Below are 20,667 nucleotides of genomic sequence, written 5' to 3'. Positions count from 1 at the left end.
GCGTGTAATACACAAGGACGAAGAAACGACGAGGACTAGCGCTAGTCCTCGTCGTTTCTTCGTCCTTGTGTATTACACGCGCTGTTCACGTCAATATGGACAAGAGGAGACTGGTACGTCTTTCTCTTCGTGCAACAATGTGTTAGCAATTCTTAGTTTGATGAAACAGAGCTCGTAGTTCTTACCGCGCTCTCACAAGAATAGTTTGAGTAACCAAGAGGGGTGGCAACACCGGTATCTGCTTACAGCATGGGCAGGTGAAGCCTCTTTTTTTTTTTAACTTTCTACATGCATGGCTACCGAGAGATGCCAATTGGGAGTTTAAAAAATTCTTTGCTGCTGGTTATATGCTCAGAGCACTGGCCTATTTTAGAACATGTGAATTAAATTCTGATCTTATATCAGTGGCTGTCATGTTCTGCGGCACAGGAAGAGGTTGTATAATCGGTTCACAACAGCAATGCATAGTAAACAGTTTGAATTGACCGAACACCTTGATTGAAGAAACTTCAACGTACATTAAAGATGTATCAGGATGACTGGATTATAAAGATGTATCAGGATGACTGGATTATTAAGATTATATTTCAGTTAACCAAAATACTTAATCATCCAAGCTTGAATTGGTATCATGTGTCGATTGTGGAACACTCCCGAGATGGGCAGCTGACTTCTACAGCCTGGTTTTTCAGCGCCCTTACCGTTCCCGCTGGTAATGCCAAATGAGGAGCAGCTGGAAAGGCTATGCCAGTTCGTTCCAAGCCGGACATATCGTTTGGCGATATTGAAGCCCCGGATTAGACTCTGCCCTGCCACACACTCGACTGGCGACAGCCCACGACAGAAGTCCGTGCTTCGTCGGGTAAGGGCATCCCGTTTACACTTCTTTCCAAGCTATCCATAGCATGGCTATGTGTGTATTGTTTTGCATGGTGCTGCCAAATTACTGCCAGTTTTCAAAACCTGCCCACACATAGCACACAGAAAGCTGCTGTACAAGCTGAAGGAGTTGCAATGTGTGACTCTGTTGGGCAAATGGCATATGTGTAATCTAAGCTAGGCATATTCTAAGCTGGGTGAATATTCGAGCGCTTCAAATATTCTAACGAATACTGCAGTATTCAAATTCACTTCAACAGTAATTTAAACTATTTGAAATTTCAGTGTTTGAGACGAAATTATGAAAAATCGTTCGAAAATTGCCAAATATTTTTATGACGTGAGATGCTTCAGTAACATGTTCAATACAGAAAAATACTTGCGAAAACATTTTACGACAAATAAAAATGCTTTATTCATCATATTTCGCACTGTCATGTAATACCCGGGCCCATAGCCAGGAATTTTTTTCGGGAGGGGGGGAAGCATTTGCTAAAGGCCTTGAAAAATGCCTATTTTCTTTATTTATTTTTGGTAAAACGCCTCCTTCATCCGAATTTTGGTGGGGGGGGGGGGGGGGGGCCTTGGCTGCGGGCCTGGTAATACCCCATACCTGGGGCTGTTGATGTGTATTGCGAAAGAAATTTCTGCAACTCCACAAAGTAAGGGTTCCACTTGACTTCCCGTGGAAAAAAATGTACTATTCCTCGATAGTTCAATACAGACTAGATGAGGCTACCATCCTTGTGGTAGTGTTCAAAGCACGGCACTGCACCATGTTCATTTATAATGTGCGGGAAATGCAAGGCTCACATTTCTCCGTTTAGTGTGCAGACTCTCATTCAGTAAAAGCACCAGTCACGGACCCCGTGCTGCCATCTTTGTTTTAAATAGGAAAACATCATTTGACGAGCTAGGCTTGTCATAAGCCTCTTGAAATATTGCTGAAGAGCCTTGATGAGCACAGGTCGTCGTAAGCGCTTAAGGGGTTAAACTATTGATTGAAAATTATTTTACCAAATTGCTATTAGCTTCGAATTTGCTTCGAACCTCTAATTTACTATTCTCCCATCTGACTTTCCAGTGGAGATTTGTGTGCAGCTTTTCTCATTAATTGGTGTTTTCTAACTGCAGGCGTTGTGTTAGTGTAGTGTTTTCAGTAAGGGTGTACACAAGGATTTGCTGTATCATCACATATGCTCTTGTGACGTTTCACTATTAACTTTGCTTGTTCTTTAATTTTTTTCATGAGCAGAAGTACTCGCGAGACGATCCTGGTCCGCCAAGTGCGTTGATCAGCTCCTGCCTGCCCCTGCTGGAACTACAGCTCGAGTGCCTGGACATTTCACTGTCAAAGCCTATGTACCCTCGGAAGATGACTGCCCTGCTGGCGGTGGACGAAGGCGCACTGCCAGACACTGTTAGGCAGCAGTGCTTCGCTCACACCCAGGCAAAGGTAACCACCATTTCGCAAGAAGTGATACAACAAGATGTGAATCCAGTTTTTTAGGGAGTTGCACTTTAGGGGCCTGGCTTGTCGTCCATCCATAGATCACATGTGGCGGGATCACACTCAAAACCAAGTGGTCAATACAGGCCTAAAACAAGGCTAGCAATGCTCAAAACCGGTTTAAAATAAACGATAAAGGTCTGAAATAATATAGTTAATAGAAATAACCAAGAAGTAACCACAATAATTAACTTAAAATTGCTAAAGACGCATCGAAAACATGCGGCTGACACCCTCGCCGTGCAAGAGAGGGCACCATGCCTCGCTAAGTGCGCGATTGCGCCTCCCACCGGTTCTTCTCCGGAGCCGATGTTACAAACTTCTGCGAGAGATCATTCATAGACAGAGACTAACAGCACAACGGGAATCGCTGGGTGTCCCTGCTACGCACTTCCTCAGGTTCCACAGTTGTGGAGCTGCATTTAGCGCAGGATTTCTAACTACACCAATCGCCACACAAGAAGGACATTAGCACTGGATTTTTTTTAGGGTGGGGGTATCTGACTTTGGGATGATGAGGATGATGATTGCACGTATGCTTGTAATCAATAGTGCTACAGTAGACTCTCAGTAACTCAAACTCGAGGGGACCTCAGGATAAGATAATGCCTGTGCGCTCACTACATTAAATGCTTCGCACAGTTGTGTAGTTCTTGACAGGGACTTGCGAGCAAAACTTATTCTTTATTTTGTTTTCTTCATCAGCTTTGGGGCCTGACCGTGGACCTAGCTGCTGCGTCAAACAAAGCATCGGCTCGTCCGCCAGCACGGGCAGTGCTTTTGGATCCGGCCTGGGCTACGATGACCGTGCACTCGGTCTTGAGCCCCGGAGTCCTGGCTCACGGACCGACCAGCCTGGCACGGTCATGGAGCACGGTAGAAGTTGGCCCGTTGCACGTTTCGGCAAGTAAGCAGCGAGCCATGGCCGCCTTGGGGGTGCTGCTGTCTTGGCATTCGGGGCCTGCGGTCACCACTACGCTGGGAGCATCTTCACTTCTTGGGAACCTCGTTCATGAAGGTGAGCTTGAACGTGCAGTCTGGACAGAGTCGAGGAGCATGAAGGGGGCGAATGCAAACTGTATCTCTTTGCCTTGTTGTACAGCTTCTGAAATTTATGTTTCTTTTAAATGTGTTTGCTGTGATGTAGTACTTTTCATTCCATGTGTAACGTGGCTGTCATTTTTGTAAGCTTTTCTGTTCATTATTGCATCGAATATGTTGTGACACGGGAAGAGGACACAAATGGATGTGCTCAGAACAAGAAGGGGCAACCTTGTTTTGTCCCACTGTGAATTCTACTTATTTCTCAGAATGTACATAGTAGACTGAAATGGTAAATGCTTCGAAGGTATAATGTTCTGCAAAGGTTCTTTTGACATTAACAAAGTAATAAAGTCAGTGCAATTGACTGAGAAGAAGAAGAAGATGGCCTTACCCTTAGGCAAATGTATAAAGGACTGTGTGACTTTATTTTTTCTGTAATGGACACACCTAATCTAGTGTCGTACCTGCATGTCTATCGTACCTGTATGTCTGTAGAATAATAATTGTCGGAGTTTAATGTCCCGAAAACATGATATGATTATGAGAGACGTTGTATGTCTGTAGTATGTACCTGCTTTCCCTTCAGCCTGTGTGTACTCAGGCGTGCATGTTTTCATCTTTGTGCAGGAAGCTCAACGCTCGACTTAGACGTCGGCGGCCTCTCCTGGAGCTTTTCAGAAGACACCCAAGCGTGCACACACTCAGCCAGCATGGTGTCGCTCTCCCTGGTCCTGAATGACAAAGGTAGATGCCAGAAAGACATCATCTTCTTTCATGTGGTGGTTTGCATTCTGAAAGCTGATTAGTGATAGCAGGTAGTGGACGCAACAGTAGGTGGCTGTGTAGCGAATGGCAGTGGAAGCAATTGAGGATATAAAAAATTACACTTACACCATCTCCCACTAAAGGGAACCATGTGTGGATGTGCAGCATTGGGGAGCCAGTGTCAGCGCTGACGTTGACACTGGCGCTGACGCTTGCGCTTTTGCTGGTGCTAACTCTTACACTGGCGGCGGCATTGACGCCGGCGCTCATCGTGGCGTTGCGCAGGAGAGAATGAGGCGCGCGCGCTCCGTCATTTTATACCGCGGAATTACTGTGCCGCCCCCAGCGGAGTATGCAGCTGTCGCACCACCTGTCGTGCACGCCACTCCGTAGAGTAGAAGATTCCTAGAGGAGAAAGAGGGGGAGAGCGTAGGAGAGGAGAGAAGGGGGAGGGAATGCGTGCGCTGCTCCGTGGAGTAGATGGTTCCTAGAGGAGAGAAAGGGGGAGCGTAGAAGAGGAGAGAGAGGGGGACGGGACGCGCATGTGCAGTGGGGGGTGGATGCTGCGGGACGGACACGGGAGGAGGGACGGACAAAGCCCCCGCCATAAGCTGATTCGCATCTAAAAAATTGGAGCATCTACGCACTAGTAGTGCAAAGACTAAGGAAGCAGCGGAGCTGGTGATGTTGGTCTCCCCTTTTCCCTCCTCCTCACCCTCACTTTCCTTCTTTCCCACCCCTTGCTATACTGTACTATACAAGATAGCTCCACTGACATGAAACCTGGGGAGGTGCAAAGCACCGGTATTTCCCATAGGGCCAAGTCAACGGCATTTAGAGGACAGTGTCCTCTCATCGCTACAGACAGCATCGCGGACAGCGTCCATCACAGAAACAGAGCTTTTCCTGAGCGAATGCGCCGTCTTATTTGCCACTTGCTTTGCCGTGACGGGCGACGACAGAAGACACCGTGATGGGCTACGACGACAGGAGATGTCGACAGCCCGAGCGCATAAGGTGCTTCACACCTAAAAGAGCACATCGCCATCACAAAGCTGGCATTAGCTGTGAAGTTAAACTGGACCAAGTTTGTGTGAAACACGATCATGTTGCAGTAGGTTTCACCATCTCTCACTGCCGTGTTCGGCGTGCACTTGAAACACGAAGACAATGGGTGTGGCCGCACTGTGCTTTCGCTGCACCAGCATGTTGCGTTGCCAGAAGCATTGCATGGAAGAGCCACGGTACATTGTATGCATTCTAAAAAAAATATTGAAGTTGTGCAAGCATATCAGCGAAAACTGTGCACAGTGGTTGGCACAGCTCTTGAATGAAAAGTGAATGCATAGATTAATAAAACCTACTGGGAGCCTACTGTGCATTGAACCTACTTGGCAAAGTCAACTGAGCATAGTTCAGGCTTTGGGGCACTACTGCAAAGCCTCTACTATGCCTGGTGCTCAAATAGTGAAGGGAATGGGTTCGCTAAGAGTTGGCTTGTGAAGTCTGGCTGTGTGATGTCACACACCTTCCTTGTTTCTTCCTTTGCTCTGTGGCATTGGCTCCGCTATTAATGCTTGTCAATGGTGATGGTCCAGAAAAGTGGAAATTTTTTTCATAGAGGAAAGAGAATACAAAGTGCTCAATCGGCACTCTTAGGAGATTTCTCTCAAGGAAATTACAGTTTTTATCCGGTGTTGTTGTAATGCGTACTACTAGTGACTTATTCTGAGTGAAACGGGCAACTACTGCATGTATACGTGGCATTACGTGAAACAAACTAGAAAATGCTGCCTCTCCGTAAAATTTAAACCTTTGCAACCCACTGGTTTGTCCAGAAAAGCCATTTATAGTGGGCTTCCGTGTTGATGTAATCTTTGCAATAACAAGGCAGTTGAAGTTTTGAGCTTAGCATGCCATGCATTTCCAGGTAGCCACTCTTTCCTGATTGATAAGACGAGTAATATTGAATGATTGAAAAAATTTATAACTGCGCTAAGGACGAGACACCAGAAACGAAGTGGACAGGACGATCGCAGACTAACAACTGGTTTATTGAAACATACACCACCCTTATGAAACAAACTAAGCGCGTGCGCAATGACATTCATGACCACGTGACAGGTTTCACCACCCCCAAGACTCCTATCTACTACAAAGGAAATCCCGCTCTTTTCTGGAAAGATACACGGATGTGTCGCTGACGCACTTATCAGGCCCGTGTCTAGCTATCCAAGATGCCTCCAAGATTTCTCTTGCTCTTTGGCTTCTGGCTCGCCCTATCACCTTGGTGCTACTGAAGATGGGCTTGCATCCCTGCGCACATGCGCCACAATGAACTGGTAGGTGCTTCCCACTCCCGTCTCCTAATGAATTAGCATGTTCCATCAAACGCTTGTTAATACACCTTCCGGTCTGCCCCACATAAACCGCGCACGCGCTTAGTTTGTTTCATAAGGGTGGTGTATGTTTCAATAAACCAGTTGTTAGTCTGCGATCGTCCTATCCACTTCGTTTCTGGTGTCTCGTCCTTAGCGCAGTTATAAATTTTTTCAATTATGTCTTACCAACTAGCCCCCCAACGTACGCTTCTCGAATATTGAATGATTTAACCTTTTACATATCAAAGGTTTTCTTTTCTTTAAATTATTGCTTGGTTCTGTCTCGTTTCAGACAAGAGCATCTGTATAGTTCGTGCACCAGAAAACACAGCTCAGGTGCCTCAATTCGCGAGGCACGAAGGTGACGTGGAGCGAGAGCTGAGTCGGGTCGAAGAGTCCTGGATTCGTGCCACAGCCAGAGTGCCGCTGAACTGGAGTTTCAACGCAGGTGGGGCGTGCTGGTATCGTTAAATCCCTCTTCACCTGGTTGCGGTTCACCTCTGCGCTGTGTTGCTCAGATCGAGGTCAACTCTAGGGACGGCGTGGTTGCTTTCGTTATTTCATGGTTTAGGTGACAGCACTCATCGTCTTTGTGCAACTTTCTTGGTCTGCTTTCATAATCACTACATTTTTTCACCACGTCTTTGCACATCGATAGCCTGTCACGATTCACGTTACGGTCTACCATGCCTGCGTTGCCTGGACATGGAGCCCCCATGTCAGGGCCACCCTCGGACTGCCCTCGGGGGGCTTTTCGCAGGCGCGTTCTCGGGCATGCGCAGGCCGTGGTAGCTTTTAGGTGTCGCTGCGTTACAATTTGAGATACCAAAGGACCGAAAAATCCCTTTCTCGGCTTTACGAATTTCAGATTAATTTGTGCTGTTTATGGTTCTGTATGCGTATTTCTCACTGTCATATAGCTGAAGCCAGTGGCTACGTGGTGCTCAAAATCAAGGGTGTTGCTGTCGTCATGGATCCCGCCCTGGTGACGTGGCTGGCTCCACTGCCTCTGATTTTTCCAATGGGCGGCGACATCCATGTGGCAGGTCCTGGGGCCATGCCCTTTTCGCCAACGGCCAGCGATGATGGCATGCCAACGTTTTCGGACGAGAAATCACGAGATGTGCCGCAAGGTCAGTGTTGCCATCTTGTTACGAACGACAATGCAGTCACTGTGCTTTCTCCATCATGGGCACTCTTGCCTGTTTGCAGTGTGCTGTTCTAGGGTGAATGTGGACGGTATGACGATAGCAAACATCAAGTTGTCCGCTTTTAATGTTTTGAAACACCATTTGCTTCCATTTACCATCACTGCAGATTTCTTTGGCAACCCTCTGTTGCCACTGAAAATGCAGCGCAAAATGCACTGCACAAGATGAAATCAGGTGATGGGGCGTGACAGGCAGACAGTCGAATGAGAATGAATGGGTATGCAGCTGCATGGCAAAGGCATGCTAGCAGATAAACAGACCTGACGCCTTTCATAGGTAAATCGACTGACAGATCTTACCCTGATGACTTCACACGCATGATTCTGCTGGTTTCGTTATGTGTGAAAAAATATGGCTAAGCAAGCTAGGACTATTTTTCAAAATTTTTTTACTGTCCCACAGCACATGGAGCTGCCATTTTCCGTCAAAGGTAATGCCACAGCATTCTGTACAGGAGGTGTGATATTATTTTAAATGTGCTCAGAATGTCAGAAGTGGTTTATGTGCCCTTCAGTGAGTTATGTTCGGGCATAATATCTGATGAAACAGTTCACGAATATATTAACAGGGTTATCGGAGTTTGCAGGCATAATAATGCAGAAATTTATGCTTTTTATTCTCTTTTTATTTTTTTAACTTTCCTGTCATTTTAATAAGGAGTACTGACAAAAATTTTACATTTTGCATTTTCTGTTGCAGTAAGTTGCTAACAACCCACTTATCACGGCTAGAAGCCTTGTTTGCTCAAGCAGGTTACAGTTAATTACTTGTAGGCATTTCTACAGCGCCCATTCGCAGTTTTGGTTTCAGAGTGCCGAGACGGGACTTAGCGTGGTCCGTTTGTAAACACAGCTCGCCAGGTGAACTCTCAAAACAGTGACATGCGTGCATGAGCACCGCATTGACAACTGTGGTAGGGAGAGCACGCAAGGAGCATGGCAAACAACACAAACTCGTGACATAAGTGGTTTTTGGTTGTCTACATTCAAGCAAGTTGATGTCGATGTTGCAAGGTGCTCTCTCTTACATGCACTTGCACTGCACACACTTCAATACTATTGACATTTAATATGTTAAGGCTATATCAGCCATTCATACCTCCTAAATGATGTGTGTGTGTGTCCACACAAATCTATTTCACAAGTTGTCGCGCCTTAATTTTGTGTCAGTACTTTTTACAGCGAAAACTGTTATGAGATCATTTCAGCGGCCGTTTTGGGTGCCGTAGTTGTCCGCCGCCGCCGCTGCCGCCAGTGTCCGTAACCACTATCGCTCGAAATAAGAAAAAAAAAACGAAATAAAAAAAATATTACAGGATGGAACGAGGTTCGAACCTGGGCCCTCTGCGTGGGAGCCCAGTATTCAACCTCTGAGCCATGCCGGTACTTAAAACTGCTTTGCGAGAAGACCCTATACAGGCTTCATGTCGGGAAGGAACCACGTTAACATATGCAATGTAGCGTGGTAGAAGAGTAAAATAAGCACCAAGCGTCGCACAACGCGAAGTCTGTAACCAGGCATCACACAATGCAAATTGCGCAATGAATAGGTAGTTGAATGCTTCCAACCCATTACAAAGGGCTCCGCCATAATTCTTCATGGTCATCAGGCACAGCATCAACAAAGCGCATGATGCCTTACATGCATTTAGCAGGTACCACGGCTCTCCGTAGAATGACGAATAAATGGCATAGTGCCTGCTTCCTTACTTCTTAAAATTTACAATGATTTATAGCATAGTGGGTTTCTCGCAAGTGCATTTGTATTGGGTGCCAAGGAAGCCCATAAGCGCATGATCCATTTCCTCGGGGTCTCAGTAAAGTTCTTCACCCCCCCTCTCTCCCACGTCAACGTATCTAAATAGCGACCGGGCGTCACCCAATGCAAATTACATAACTGGTGGACCGTTTAAAGCTTCCAACCCATTACAAAGGGCTGAGCCATAATTCTTCATCGTCATCAGTAGCGTCAACAAAGTGCACATAATGCCTTACAGACGTGTAGCTGGTGCCTCGCTTCTCCGCAGAATGACGAATAATGGCTTAGTAGGTGCTTCCCAGATTCACAAAAATTGTGATTTATGGCGTAGTGGGTACCTTGCAAGTGTACTTGTATTAGTAGCCCCAAGAGAGCTTACAACGGGCTCTAGAAACGCCGCTCTTCCAGCTTTCGCTGTGACTGTGCTGCGGTTTCAGCGCAGGCCTGGCGTTTTTTAACAAATTCACTGTTGTTATCCCCACCCCCCCCAATGTAATGCCCAATTGTGAGACCTTAGGGTAAATGAATGAATGAATGAATGAATGAATGAATGAATGAATGAATGAATGAATGAATGAATGAAATTGTTTGTCGATGGTGCAGAGGGTAGAGGCTCAGCCAGTGGCAGTCAGAAGAGCACCACCACCAGTCTGGTGTCCCCACCGGATCTAGTGGGTCCACGAAGACTGCTGCGGACAAACAGTGAGGTGTCCAACTCCAGCAATGCACCAGAGCAGCCCAAGGGATTTCACAGCTGGCTGTACAGCACCTACCTGCACCTGAAGAACTTCTCCATTCAGGTAGCATAAACAGTCGGCACACTGACATACCAGCCGCAAACACAGGCAACTTTCTGCGGCAGTGAAGAAATGGAACAGGAATTTATGGGAATGGAACTCCTGCACGTGTGTTATTGGCCTGTAGTGCTTTCTGTTTGTTGCTTGGAACAGATACTGAATCAGAATATGCTACTTCTTGCAACGGCTTTGCATTTTCCAAAATGTGGAAGAGCAAGGGTTACCAAGCATACGTGATTGAAATGTATTACAGCGCAATTTGCATGTATGCAGTGTTATAATAATCTTACTTTCGTAGACACCATACTGCTGCACTCTTGAATTAGAGTTTGCTGAGCTTTGCACCTGCAAAATGCAAAAAACATTGCTGATTAGTGTATGCTATTGTTTTCTTCATTTGGGTTGGTCAGTTGCCAGACAGACATCATCACTGTCAGCCTATTTTATGACCAATGCAGGAAAAAAGGCTTCTTCCAGAATAGATTTGTACAATGCAAAATACGAGACGGAGGACAAAAAAGCACACATGGACATCCGTCTCGTATTTTGCACTGTACACATCAATTCAAAACTAATCAAGGCCAACTAACCCGGCTGTCTATTTCGCTAGCCTATTCCAGTGATCTCTGATTTATTCTATCTTGTGTGAGCTGGTTCCATTTTCATCCCTGGGAACTTCTTAACTTCATCGCTCCATTTAACTTGCTGCTATTTTTAATTTTTTTTTCGTTTTCTTGGTATTCATGCCATTGCTCTAACTGACCTTTTATTTTTTTCAGCTCTACGCATTATGTGGCTAGCCCAGGTCCACTTCTTTCGCTTACTATCAACTAGAATATCAGCTACTTCTGTTTGTTGTCTGACCCATTCTACTCTCTTCTGATCTCTCAAAGGTTGACCATCTTCTTCTCTTGTCTCTGCATTTATTTCAGGCGGACATTGCCAACGTCTGCGTGCTGTTTCCTCGGGCACCCATGCTGCTCGCGTTTCCAAGGCAACATCGGCAGCCAGGCTCGGTGGAGCCTGTGCCCGGCGTGCTGCTGCAGTGGCGCCGAGTGCTCAAAGGGGGTCCTGAAGGCAACGTAGTCTGCACTCTCTTACCGGCTGTGAATGTGGTCTCTGCAGACTCCCGGCCCAAGCAGTCGGCCGCCGGTCCGGCTGAGCAACACGACAGTGCATCTGGTGTGTTTACTCGCCTCATCAGACCATTAGGGATCTTAAAAAAAAATGTTTTTTAATAGTTGGTTGAACTGAGTGAAATTTATTACGCTTATTCAGTTTTTTCTGCAGATTCTAAACGTCTGTGTAGATTTTTAATAGCTGCATTAGAACAAAATATATATGTGATTTCTAAAAGGAACTTTGCACATTTCTTGCTGGGCTTTTCAGCAACTTCGTTCTCTGGGCAGTCACCAAGAATGCTGTGAAACTTGGCCGCATTTCATTATGGTGCAATTATTTGTGTCCTCAAGCTTGCCTCCTTTTTGTTTTTACCTTTAGGGGAGAGATTTCCGTGGTGTGTGAAACTGAGTTCGTGGGCGGCCTTTGAAGCTTGCAGTCAGCACGTCCGCCACATGCTCAAGCCGTCCTCCCTGTCGTGCACGGTGGCACTGACCGCCTCCAGCCACAACACTGAAGCCCAGCCCAGACTGCCTCAGCTGGGCCTCTGCATTCACGTTGACGTCGAGCCTTTCCATCTCAGCGTTTCCAAGAAGCAGGTGCAGTACATTTGTGCACAAGTGGCTGCACAACAGGATGTGTCTTGTTCTATCTACTTACGTCTCGTTTATTTTTATCACAAGGTATCTAAAATGCAGTATACACAATAAAGGCAATCCATGTTTGTTATTTCGCTACCAGTTACTTCCATGCTATGTTATGAAGGCATACAGACTAGTCTAATTAACAATGTGATCTCTTCATTTTTTCTTGAAGTCTTCCAGTGAGATTGACTTTATTACCAGCTGGGTGTTCCTCCTATAGTACCGTACTGCACAAGCGTGTGCATTAGGGATGGACGAATATTCGGGCATTTCGAATATTCGAACTCGCTTCGATACGAATTTATATTATTCGAAATTTTCGAAGTATTCGAAATGAATGAATATATGCATACATTTGACCGCACATAACCCCCTGTAAAGGTGGTTTCACTGCAGCGTGTGGTTGCTGTGCCGTGAAACAACCCATCCAGGGGAAATCTGCACTGCCGCGAAGCCACACTTCAAGGTTAAATGTACATATTTTTTTAAAGTTTAAAAGCATGTTATACAAGCTTATATGCGCTAAGTATAGTAATTTTTAAATTGTAACGTCCACTTATCACTTGCACCCTACTGCTATTCAAATCTTGATACTATTCAAGGCTGCTTCCACTTAATTTCAAAGCAAAAAAGTGACATTCACTCATACCCAATTCCAATCCTTAAAAATATTGTGCGAGGGTCATGACAAAAATGCACATTTTTTTTAATAGTATGTGGTAAATACTATTTGAACTATTCGATTAGAAATTATTCGACCAAATCACTATTCGCTTCGGATTCGCTTCGAACCTCAAGTTCGCCCATCCCTAGTGTGCATATCTTTAAAAAAATCTTTGCACTTGTGCTGCTTTGTATTTGCTCACATTTCACGGAAGTACATTTTATGGTCATTATCATTCAATGTAACACTGGGCATGGCTACTTTGCCTGGATATATTGTGGAAAAAAGTTGTGCAGAGCTGCCTTTGTTTATGGGAAGGCTACCTGCTGCCAAGGTGGCACTTACGATATTGCCGACTGTTTGCTTTCAGGTGCTATGGTGGCATTTTTACGTTCCATTGATTGAAATTAAGTGCTTGTGACACATTTTCCTGACTCGTTAAGAGCACTACACTTCAGCTTGAAGCAGCGCGCTCACCTTTCAACTGGAAGCGAAGCCAAAAATTCAACAGAATTTCTGTCACACAACTTCTCCTGAAGCAGCTGAACATTCAGCTCAATCAGGGTTTTCCTGGCCGTAATGTCAAGAAGGCATTGCATAGCTGTAGATTTGGTGGGAATGGGGAGTGAAATCACACGGAACATTTCACTTTCCAAAGTTTTGCTTTCCTTCTCATTACTTGCTGAGCACCACACCCTTGTCAGTGGATGTCCTCACAGTGGGACAGGCCTTGGTGTATCACGTGAAGGCAAGCAAACGTTCAGGAAGTGACGTGTCCGTGCAATGTGTCCGTGTAATTTGTCAACCCATCAAGGTTACGAAATGTTAAGGAATGTCAAGGTTGGAGTGTCAACGGCAGGTGTCCATTGGCCAAAATCTGCACAAGCGCAGGCTCGTGTCTCGTGGCTACCATTGACATTGTGTCTTGCTTGCTTGTTTGCTTCGTTGTCTTCTCCTCTTTTCTTCTTTACTACATTGGCCCTTGGAGAATAGTGGGGCCATCTTGGAGATTTAAGATAGTATGGCGAGGTCATAACATGACTTGATGCGACTCGATAGTGTTATCCTTTAGCACCCCTCTTAAAATGCTCGCTAGAGGTGTGCAAATATTGAAATATTCGAATACGAATCGAATACGAATAGGGCAAAATACTCTCTTCGAATATTGAATATGGGTGTACCGAAAGTTGCGAAACAGGAAGTATCTAACAATAGCTATTATTACTCTTTTAAAATAAATGAATGAAACTGCATTTCATTAGGCTGCACCACATTGAATATACTTCTACTAATCTACTCATTGCAAATTATTATCCATGACTGCAGTAGGCTCAGAACTGGTGTGTATTACTGATGTTATACAGTAAAATAATTATACGCAGCACACGTGAGGCGTTATTTGTTCGAATATTCGAATTTGTCCGAATAGTCTCCACTTGGACGGTGTATTCAGCTGTGGCTGGATATTTGGAAAAATATGCATGTGCTTTTTTCGTATTGAATATTCTTAAAATAAGGAAAATATACTCTATTTGTGTTTGAAATTTCAAATATTCGCCCAGCCCTACTTTTCACCCTTCTAATGCTCGTCACTCTCTTTCTTTCAGTTGAACGAAATCAGGCAGGTTTTGCTGTTCCTGACAGCAATGCACACCAACGCTTCGAACACGATGGCCTGGTTCCACCAGTCGGGTGCCAGCATCCCCGAGCCCATGGGCCTGAGGCCCATTCACCGGCAGACCTCGGCTCCGAAGGGCCTTGGCAGAAGCTTGAGCCTGAGCGAGTCGGGAGAGAAGAATGTTGCAACTCCCGTCGTGGCTGCTGCCAGTCCGGTGACCAAGACTGCCCTCGAAGTGCCCACCCTAACGTTCTGGTTCCAGTGGACGCTGCCCAAGGTTGGAGTCAACCTCTTTGGCAAGAGCGGAGAGGGGCCACTGGCAAGACGTGAGTTACTGTACGCTGTCTTGAATGAAAGAAGGGGAATCGGTCAAGGTGGTTGTCTTTTTTTGTTATGGCACACTCGATTGGTCATTTTCGTGTGCTCCTGGGGCTCTGAAAAATTTATGTAAAATAGCAACAAGCATTAGTACTAAAACAAGCGGGCCAATAAATGATAAGGAAGAAGGAACATGACTTGCATACCTGCTCGTTTTTGCTGTAGAGTTTTAAAGCTGTTGCAATTCACCACTTTCAAACACGGTCAGAGTGCTCTCAGACAACCACACAAATGGGCCATTAGACAGAACCATATGAATCCAAGAAAAACATTGGGGCGGTGTTATTTATAGTTTATAACCCCTTTTTTTTCTCCTTAAAGTTTTCTCCCTAAAATGGTTACTTTTTTAAAACAAGTTCTTGCTGTTGAAGAAAATTGAAGCATATATGAAGTCAAATGACCTTAACGAAGTTTATTAATTACCCATGTAAAAGAGGCCGGCTAACTACTAATAATTAACAATAAAGAACAAAACGAGTACAAGAATGCTGTGAGAATTTTTTTTAGCATTCTGAGAATAGTTCGATCAATCTGACAATTTTAATCGTTTCGATAATGACAAAAAACTTTTCCGTCAGGTGGACTAGCTACACTCATTCAAAACATTTGGGGACAGTTCGGCAAAGTCCAAAATGGGAAAGGGGTTTTGATTAAAGGATAGTTATTATGAGGTAAAGCCACATGCAGGTGGACAAAAGAAAGACGAGTTGCATCCGGTGGGGGTCGAACCCACGACATCAGCATTATGCATGTGATCAGCCAGTCTTAAAGTAAAAGAGCGAATGTAAAGCAGGTGGAATTATAAATATAGGAGCGTCTGTGTGTGTGTTAGTGTGCTCTGTGAACTGGCCTGTACATTATCAATGAAACGTACACAATTGTACCACTGATGTAGCTCTTACGTTACCCACACTATTCTTCATTGTCTAGTGATGTCTCCACTGATGTAGCTCTTACGTTACCCACACTATTCTTCATTGTCTAGTATTGTGTGGACATTATTATTGGCTATTGTGTGAGTGTGTGGGCTTAAGTGTTATTGTGCGAACAAATTGTGTACATTATTAGTATACCGTATTTATTCAAATCTAAGCCGATGTTTTTTTCGATAAAATGATGTGCAAAAGTGGGGGGGTTGGCTTAGATTCGAGTACAATGACTAAGGTTTTTTTTTTTCTGGCCTTGCGAATTTCGGAGGTCGGCTTAGAATCGGGGCCGGCCTAGATTCGAGTAAGTACGGTAACTTGCACAATTGTACCACTGATTTAGCTCTTCCGTTACCCATAGAATTCTTCATTGTCCACTTAAGTGTTATTGAGATATAGTATGTGTCACTGACACGTGCAGTGAGCAAAATGCATTTTGAGGGTGTTGTTTCTTGCTACAAAGATATTCTGATATTACAGGCCCTGTTATTTGATGTTTGCAATGACTGTTCACATTTATCTCTGGTATCTAAATGACATTTTTTTCTTAATGCCTTTGCTAGATGTCTGGCTTCAGTTTGAAGCTGAAGATGTGACCGCATCTCTGGACGTCCAGGAAGTATACTCGAAAGTCAAGCTGAAGACGTCTTCCTTCAACATCAGTTGTTTCCAGAAAAGGTTTGTGTCGGGATTTCTCTGTGCACCTCCTTTTGTTCGTGTGTTCTCCAACCGCGATGATCTTTCGCTCGAGTTCCCTGTAGCACCTTTCTTTCTCCGGGTTAGTTAGATAACTAAGTATAAACCGTGATTTAACAAACAAGGAAGTGGCTTTGTACTGTATTTGTACAGTCAACCACAAAAGTTTACGGACCACGCGAGCGCGTGCCAAACTGCCTGTCCGCGCCACCTAGCGGTGCGCCATCTACCGTCGACCGCAGCGCTGGGCCGGAAATGGGTCTTATTGTTATTCACTGGCCTTACAATCTTCTAGTGCCTCGCAACGCATAGTTAGTTCGCAGTTTTCACGCAAAGCGCTTATGTGCAGTATGACCGTCACACTTTGATAGCAGGATCAAAGCTATCACGGCGTGCCTCGAACGGCGTGCCGTTGGGTAGGTATCACTGTGAGAAATATTGCGACTGATAACAGTTATGCGGATAGACCGCGGCCGCCAAAGAGCGCGTCTCGTGAAAAAGTGAAAGGCAGAGAATATTTCTGCCCAGTCGGAAAACAGACAGGCCATCGATTAAGGAAGGGATGCGTCTCGGGCGCTGCGCTTCTGTCGATCGCCGCTGACGTAGCGGAAGTGTCGCGAAGAGGCTCTTGGCCCCACGCTCGCGTGGTCCGTAAACTTTTGTGGTTGACTGTACAAACAGTATAATACTGTTCTCTGTGATTTCCAGTCTGGAGGGGCATCCTGCAATTCATAGAGAACCCTACTATGAGTAGTACAGCGCAAAAGTATCATACTTTTTGTAGCAGTACACTCTACTGCCGAGAGCCTGAGCTGTGGAAGACATACGACTCTAAATATAATGCATGTAAATTGATTTCTTGAGGCATGCATAGATATGCATTTTCTGATATTACATATTTATGATTGGTAAGGAAGAGCTGTACAGAGATGAGAAATAAATTAAACAACTGACAGCTATTGTGGAGAAATATTTGCTTGCATCACAATGCAGCGTTGGGTGAGTTGGTTTTGTCTCATGACTTAAAAGGTGCAAAAAAGGCAATGGCACAAAAGGGTGTCGTCCTGTGTTTTCTATTCTGTGTAGCCGTCTTTTTCGCGCCTTTTCACGTTTTGCCTGCGTACTTTATATTTATCGAGCACCTTAGCTGCATTTTCTGAATGCAGTAATGCAGAAACTTGTTATGATTCATGTTGATTAATCTTGTTATGCAGGTCATGTGATGATTATAATGTATGTTCTGCTCTTTCTGATATCTAAATGTCTGCCACTGCATGACTGTACTTGTCCTCCTTACTGTCATGCAAATGCTGCATGTTTTCCACAGAGCTTCTCGCTGAAGTCAAAGCATTTTCTCACTCTTCAAATCATGAATGGTAGTGTACCACTATCCCTCAAGAGAAAGATATATAACAGCTGCATCTTACAGGTGCTTACCTACGGAGCAGAAACCTGGAGGCTTGCAATGAGGGTTCAACTTAAATTGAGGATGACCCAGCAAGTCATGGAAAGGAAAATGATAGATGTAACCTTGAGGGGCAAGAAGACAGCAGAGTGGGCCAGGGAACAAATCGGTGTTAAAAGACATCTTAATTGAAATCAAAAGGAAGAAATGGACATGGGCAGGGCATGTAGCACGTAGGCAAGATAACTGCTGTTCATTAAGAGTAACTGACTGGATTCCAAGAGAAGGCAAGTGCACAAAGGGGAGGCAGAAAGTTAGGTTGGCAGATGAGATTAAGAAGTTTGAGGGGATAACACGGCCGCAACAAGCACAGGACCGGGTTGATTGGCGAAACATGGGAGAGGCCTTCACCCTGTAGTGGGCGCAGTCACGCTGGTGATGATGATAATGTTTGTTTTGTCAGCCCAACTTCACCGACATCAACCTGGGAGGCTGGACCGTACGAAGGCGTCGTCTTCAGCTGCACCGAGAAGCTCAACCGTCAGACGGGCACGAGCAAGATGATGGCCGCCTCGTCTCCCTTGAGCCAGCACAAGCAGGCCGACTTCTTGAACCTGACATGGACGTCCGCTCTGTGCGCACACGTTCGCAGAAACATCCACAAGTCAAGTGAGTCGAACTGCACAAGTTCTGCAGAGATATGCATTCATGCTGAATAGTTGCATGCATAGTGAGCACTGTTGCCATCACGAGACAGGACTACAAAATTAACTGCTCATGATGAACACAACTTAAAGCTCATTCATGCCATTCATTAACGGTGGTCGTATGAGTGGCTACAACTGGCAATCGGGAAATGACGCATGGCAACTAATGAAGATAATTGGGCTAGTTAGTGTTGATGCATTTTCTGTGACATAGTTACTAGCACAAAAAACCTAACGCATTAAAGATTGGGACAGGACAGAGCACTAGACTTCAATTGACAAATTTCATTCGGTAAACATGCAAAGAAGCTATCATATGGTGAGCATAGGATGTCTCCTTCACATTTTTTTCTGAATAAAATGTATTTTTATTTCGTTAGTTTTTTTCGCACTAATAACCATGTCATAGACCAGGGGCGTCGGCCAGGGCTTTATTTTGAGGGTGTGGTGTCCGACCTCTCTTTACATATGTGCACGTTTGCATGTGTGTGTATATAGTATACTCACTCGTACAAACGTTCACAGGTCATCGCATTTGACATCCTCATTTTGAAGCATGATTTCCTTGCTAGCACACTGAAACACCTTGTGATTTCAGCAGCTTTGTGACTCTGCTCGTAGAGCTGAGAAATCAAGCAGCAAGTAACTGACCAGAAATTTTAGCAGCTTTGTGACTCTGCTCGTAGAGCTGAGAAATTGAGCAACAAGTAACCGACCAACGACAGTCACTCCTTTAAAAAACCGACTATTTGTGGCTTCGGGGGTGCTGCTGGCAAAATTAATTGCCTCCAATTCGTCCCAGCCAGAAACCCTTGATTGATAAGCATGATCGTTTGCTCGCACATGTCTGTATTCCGTTTACCTTTTCTTTCTTCCCAGGAAAAGAGTTCACTCCCTTGACGGAAGCCGAGAAACAGGCCCTAAAGCCGCATTTCCTCAGCGAGGTCGATCTGAAACTCGCTCCCCTGGACGTGGTCTTGCACACGTGCGTTGCTGGTGTTGTGGCTGACATGGCCGTGCCAGTCCAGAGCCTTCTGGAACTCCTGTGGACGCCGGCGGTCAGTGTTCCTCCAAAAGGCCAGTCCACCAAGCCAGCTGGTTGGGACCTGAACAGCAGGGCGTTGCCACTCGTCTACGTGTCTTCGGGAACCATCCGCATTTTTCTCCCTGTGGACGACGATGGTGGATCGGAGAGGCGAGTCCTTATTTTCTTTTGAATTCAAAATGTAGCCCTGAGGCTTACTATAAGTTACAGCACAAATACAAGAAGGGTGTCACCATAGGCATGCGATGGGTTCTCCATTAGGGGGGAGGGTGCCAAGTTTTACCGTAGAAAGAAAACAAGATCTGCCATGAATGCAAAGATAAAAATGAAGGGATGGTGTGATTCTCAGAACAGCCTGTCATTGGTCCCTGGCTTTGCGGGAGTAAAGGTGGGAACCAATGACAGGCTGTAGCAGGGGTGAAGGCGGGGAGTAAACAGTTCTTTGAATGCAACATCAAGGCTCCTCGGTCGCCGTTATTATCAATAAGCATGAGTAGCCATAACCCTGTGCATTAGAACATGGTGTGAAACGTCCAACTCAGTAAAGGCATGGGGCAGATTTGGCACCCCCCTTCACATGGTTAATGGGGCAGCTGTGTGTCCCCCCCCCCTTTGCACACTCCTATGGGTGTCACATGTATACGAACGAGCTTTTATTTTGAATAAGCCTAGCAAGGACTAGTGTCAAACCATATGCCCAACACTGCAAGTTGAGAGGGCAATTTAGATGAAGGCCGATTACTCTGAGGTGTCACAGATGCACTGGCTGGAGCCCCTCTTATGGCCACGGCAACTGTGTCACATTCATTGTCACAAAACGGGTAAGAACACGTGTATGCTGCAGTAGCAAGAGAGCACCAATGTGGCGTTTTGGTTAAGACACAAATGTTTGGCAAAAAGGAAAAGAAACCAAATGTACAAATCTGTGTAGTTGGCCACAGAAAACTACGAAAGCATGGTTTCCATAAAAGATGTGAATTTGGGCTACGTTAAAATGTCGCTTCAAAACTGTATAATCGCTGTTTGTGTGGCAAGTTCACTGCACATTGAAGCTGACTTCTCGACTGTGCCCAAGCTTTGTGGAAATTCGGTTTTTTCACAAATCTCTTGTCCCACAAAT

At 45.2% G+C, this 20,667-nt stretch overlaps 1 protein-coding gene across 1 annotated transcript in view; it reads left to right on the top strand.

Moving 5' to 3' along the window:
- Positions 1 to 100: 100 nt before the first annotated feature.
- The window catches only part of LOC119374925 (intermembrane lipid transfer protein VPS13B), a 50,226-nt gene continuing 29,659 nt past the window's right edge, over positions 101 to 20,667 (top strand). The window contains exons 1-14 of the mRNA XM_049420481.1: positions 101 to 113; positions 693 to 862; positions 2,135 to 2,335; positions 3,095 to 3,407; positions 4,061 to 4,177; positions 6,872 to 7,027; positions 7,500 to 7,712; positions 10,152 to 10,348; positions 11,278 to 11,527; positions 11,846 to 12,063; positions 14,380 to 14,716; positions 16,258 to 16,372; positions 18,259 to 18,464; positions 19,382 to 19,697. Of these exons, the coding sequence (XP_049276438.1) occupies positions 716 to 862; positions 2,135 to 2,335; positions 3,095 to 3,407; positions 4,061 to 4,177; positions 6,872 to 7,027; positions 7,500 to 7,712; positions 10,152 to 10,348; positions 11,278 to 11,527; positions 11,846 to 12,063; positions 14,380 to 14,716; positions 16,258 to 16,372; positions 18,259 to 18,464; positions 19,382 to 19,697 (2,786 nt within the window). The 5' untranslated portion in view covers positions 101 to 113; positions 693 to 715. The remainder of the gene's footprint in view (positions 114 to 692; positions 863 to 2,134; positions 2,336 to 3,094; positions 3,408 to 4,060; positions 4,178 to 6,871; positions 7,028 to 7,499; positions 7,713 to 10,151; positions 10,349 to 11,277; positions 11,528 to 11,845; positions 12,064 to 14,379; positions 14,717 to 16,257; positions 16,373 to 18,258; positions 18,465 to 19,381; positions 19,698 to 20,667) is intronic.

Source organism: Rhipicephalus sanguineus, chromosome 11, assembly GCF_013339695.2.
Source record: "Rhipicephalus sanguineus isolate Rsan-2018 chromosome 11, BIME_Rsan_1.4, whole genome shotgun sequence".
In the NCBI taxonomy this organism is placed as follows: domain Eukaryota; kingdom Metazoa; phylum Arthropoda; class Arachnida; order Ixodida; family Ixodidae; genus Rhipicephalus; species Rhipicephalus sanguineus.
This window is presented reverse-complemented; position numbering and strand designations above follow the sequence as displayed.